At 38.5% G+C, this 4,317-nt stretch overlaps 1 protein-coding gene across 1 annotated transcript; it reads right to left on the reverse strand.

Annotated features, from left to right (window-relative positions):
• Positions 1–916: 916 nt before the first annotated feature.
• On the reverse strand, positions 917–2,584 carry LOC149400727 (zinc finger CCCH domain-containing protein 20-like). Its single transcript, XM_089612067.1, has one exon. It carries the CDS (start codon positions 2,508–2,510, stop codon positions 1,605–1,607), a length of 906 nt encoding a protein of 301 aa, XP_089468193.1. The 5' UTR covers positions 2,511–2,584; the 3' UTR covers positions 917–1,604.
• Positions 2,585–4,317: the final 1,733 nt, after the last annotated feature.

Below are 4,317 nucleotides of genomic sequence, written 5' to 3' on the forward strand. Positions count from 1 at the left end.
TTGTTTTCTATAATTTATGCACATCTTAATCATCATAGTCCTCCATAGTTTTCGTGTCAGAGATATTTCTCTTTCGCTCCCAATTCATCAACCACGTCCATGTCCCACAAAGATGTGAATTGCAAGACCAGATAGGCTTTAATGGATTGATACCATGTTGCACGAAATGGGGACTTTTTTCCTCCATATATGTATCTACATATATATATGTATCTACATATATATATATGTATATCTATATACATATATATATATATATATATTATAAAGGGAAAATGGCACATTTAAAGTTTTCTATTTTTAACCGTGACTTAAAAAATAAAAAGGTATTAGGTTCTCCTTTTTTACGATTCATTTCCTTTTTTAGCATGACTTCGTATATTTTTTTTTTTTAACTTAAAATATTGTTCAATTTTTTTTTTTTTTACGGAAAAATATTTTGTAACTTATAAAAGCTTTATTTTGGAAGAAGAAAATAAATGTTGCAGTGTGTGTATATTAATTTATCAAATGAATTTCTAAGAATAATGTAATACTAACAATGTGCAAATTTTCAGTTCTATATAGCATATGGATTTTTTTTTGTAATAAATCCAAAGCATATATGCATGCAAATTTTCCGTTCCAGACTCGGTGACGCCGTAGCTGCTCAACTAATTTTCTTCAATTATTGCCTTTCTAATCAAAATCGTCCATACTAAGAATAAATTATTGCGTTTCTTAATTCTGATAAACTCGTCCATAGTAATAATTATAACAATCTAACCACATTTTCAATACTGTCCCCGCCCTATACACACGGACATTCAGTGAGGGTTTGACTATTTATGCTCTTATCTTATCCAAACGCTCTAAATGGGTCAGCAGCGAGAAATGTGTTTCCATATGCATACATTTATATAAAAAGAAACAAGTATTAATGCAGAAATGAAATTTAACCAAAAAATTATACAAAATATTACATTTCAGTCCGAACTGGACAAAGACCATACAAAGATATTTAATTTATTTCTTTACAGTGACGGACGAAACTAGCAAAAGTGGGAATAGTAATAATTAAATACATTAATTATAATGAAAGCAATGGGAAAAGGGATCACTGCCTTCTTTGAAGTTTAAACATATCTCTAAGCTTCATAAAAAAAAAAAAAAAAAAAAAAACATATATATAAGCAAAAATAAATATAAAATAAAAAAAAACAAAAGTCGGATTATAGTATATACATATGTAATATTTTTTACCATATCATTATCGAATCTAAATCCTCCTTCGTCTTCTCCGGAAATTCCCCAAAAAAGAGATTCTAAACTCTTCACCCCACGCATAGTCATATTAATATTACCAACTTACCTTGATAACAATAATAATAATTAAAAAAAAAAAAAAAAAACTATTCACATACATAGCTAAAAATCTTCGTATTTCTTCAGCTTTGCATGCCATCACTTTTTCTTTTTTTTTTTTGTGACCTTGCCAAATCCAATCTCAGACAGTAAAACCCCTCTATTTCCAGATCATATCCACAGCGAGAGATTTAACCCAAAAAAAAAAATCAAAATACCGAAATTACCCCCTCCCAAAAGAATATGACCTCTCCATTTCTTCAGTTCAGAAGGTCCGCGACCCAGTCCACATCCGGACTCGGGTCAACCCGATCCATGGCGTTCTGGCTCTTAAGCTTCTGAAGCATGTTGGCCCTGATTCCCCTCCCAGACTCAACTCTCTCCATGACCGGCTCTTCGTCGACGACGTCGTAGAACTCGTGGTTCAGGTAAACCGGCCGGGTCGGAGTCGTCGGAAGGCTACAGAACCCGGTCCGAGCCAGAGCCCCGCGCGGCGACCCGAACCCGGTCGAAGGAAGCGAGTTGACCTTACCGAGCTGGAGGCTCCGGAGCGAGGCGACGACATCGCCGACGGAGCGGCTGAGCCTGGGCGAGGGCGAGGGCGGGCTCGGCGGCGGCGAGAGGGAGGAACTGGCGGGAAGGAGGCGGAGCTGGTCGGCGGTGTGGGCGAAGAAGCAGACGCGGCGGCGACAGGCGACGCCGTCCTTGCAGGGCTGAGTACGGTAGCGAGCCGGGTGGAGCCAGCACTCGAAGACGCCGTGGGCGAACTCGCAGGCGTCGCCGCGCTTGCAGTGGCCCTTGCGGAAGTCCGGGCAGGCCGTGCCGGAGTAGTGGAACCGGCGAGGGTCGCGCCGGCGAGCCTTCTCTCCCGGGTGGGCGTACGGACACTCCGTCCAGTCGTGGGACCTTCCTCTCGCGCACCGCCGGACCTTGAACTCGAACATCCGGAAGTGGTCGCACGAGTACGCGTCCACCGCCGAGTCCGCCTCCGCCTCCGAGTCCGAGTCCATCTCCTCATACGCCGCCGGAGACGGCGACATGTACGGACTCAGTGCCCTCAGAGACATCGGCGAGAACATCTCGGCCGATGGATCTTCCAGCCCCATGCTCGTCCACGGAGGAACGTGGACCGTTGGATTACCGCGGTGTGGCTCTCCGAGCATCATTTTTTTTTTTTTTTTTGGTAATTTTAGTGTCTTTTTCCTTGGGTTTTGGTTACAGAAACACCGGCAAGGTGTGGGTTTTATATATAAACTGGCTAAAGAGAAGGGTTTAACCGTGGTTGGGTTTATCTGACCGTGGTTAGGTTAGTCTTTTGCTCACTCTTATCGGTTGTATTTTTCTTTTATTTGTTTTTTTTACTTTTCAGTGCGGTTAAAATAAGATGATGTGGAGGGAGGGAATGATTGTTTTACGGAGCGGTGAGATTGGTGTTGTGAAGGCTGGTTAGTTGTGCAACACGCGTCCGTGTATTTCTTGCGTGGAACGTTTTGGGCACGTGGAGGGTAGTGCTGTGATGAACGTGGTCTGTGTGCGAGTGTCAGCGACAAGCTTTTTTCTGCTGTTGTTGGTTTTGAGAAAAAAACTAATGAGGTGGGCAACAATTGAATGTTGTGAACAGAGTGGTGTGGTACGGCTCGTTTGATGGTAAATATGGGCAATTATATAAATACGCAGAGAGCGGAAACTTCTATATTTTTATTTTTACCATTTCTTACATATCATGTGATATACAAAACATCACACTTTTATTTTATGTTAAATATAATTCAATCGACTTCATAATTGTGGATGATGTGCTACTCGAGTCTACGTTTATTATGGTAAATAACAATCGATAACTTCACATCTAGTCTTGAAAGTAGTGAATGTTGTGAGTTCAATCTCATTTGTCAACAAAACTGCCCTTAAAAAAAATACTTTTATTATATAAAAAAAAAAGGTCATTAGTATTGCTAGGAGTTAGTTTAGGTATTAAAATTAAAAAAAAAAGGTCATTAGTATTGCTAGGAGTTAGTTTAGGTATTAAACCTGCAAATCGACATTTTTCTTGTGGGCTATACAAAGTCTAATGATTTATTCTGCCCCTTGCAAGTTTGAAACAAAAAATCTAGATACAAAGTGGCTTTTTTTAATTAGTAATTAATTGTAAGTGTTTTACAAAACTGCTTATACCTTCTGAAATTAATTTTGCAAAAGGGTACATTCATTTCCGAGAAGAGTTTGGGCAGCGAGGAAATGGTGGTCGGCGATGAAGCTCCTTGAAAGCGAAAGTGTTAGACTGAGAGAGGATTGATGGAAACTTGGCATGGAAAAAATGGGTTGATGTTAGTAAGATGGGTTGTGCTTTCAAATTGAATCGAATCAGACAATGGATATCTATGAGGAGGAAAAAAAGGTGATGGAAAATTCTCAATCATCATAATATACAATTATTTTGCTTGAAGTCGGAGTCTGATGAAGAAGAGAGACATATTCCATCGATAGCTTTTTTTTTTGTTATTTTTTTTTTTTACAAAACGTGTTCTGATTAATTTTTTTTTAATTTATTGTTTAGTTAATAAAAAAAAGTTTCAAATTATTTTCCTTAGTATTATTAAGTTGTTTATTGTGAGATTACTATATTGCCCTTCTTTCAGAACTCACGTGACAAAACCATGGCAACTTAACTTATATAATGTTGAAAAAATAGATGGAAAGACTACAATTGCTAAAAAAAAGTCCATAAAAAAAACTTCGAGGACCGGGTCGTTACAATGGCCATAGTTGAAGGGGCAAGGACGTCATTTATTCTTTTTATAAAGATTAGCTAAAAATATGTATGAGGGCGGTTTAATTGATTTAATTTTTATGTATTTTTCTATCATGAAAGCCAAAGATTTATTTGAATTACGATGATAAATTTAGTAGTTTGAACCAAGGTTTGAGATATCGTTACCGAATTGAAATTCGAATTTTATGGGTAAACCTCTT

Source organism: Urtica dioica, chromosome 4, assembly GCF_054948205.1.
Source record: "Urtica dioica subsp. dioica isolate 48M chromosome 4, U.dioica_male_clone48M_v1_H2, whole genome shotgun sequence".
NCBI lineage: Eukaryota > Viridiplantae > Streptophyta > Magnoliopsida > Rosales > Urticaceae > Urtica > Urtica dioica.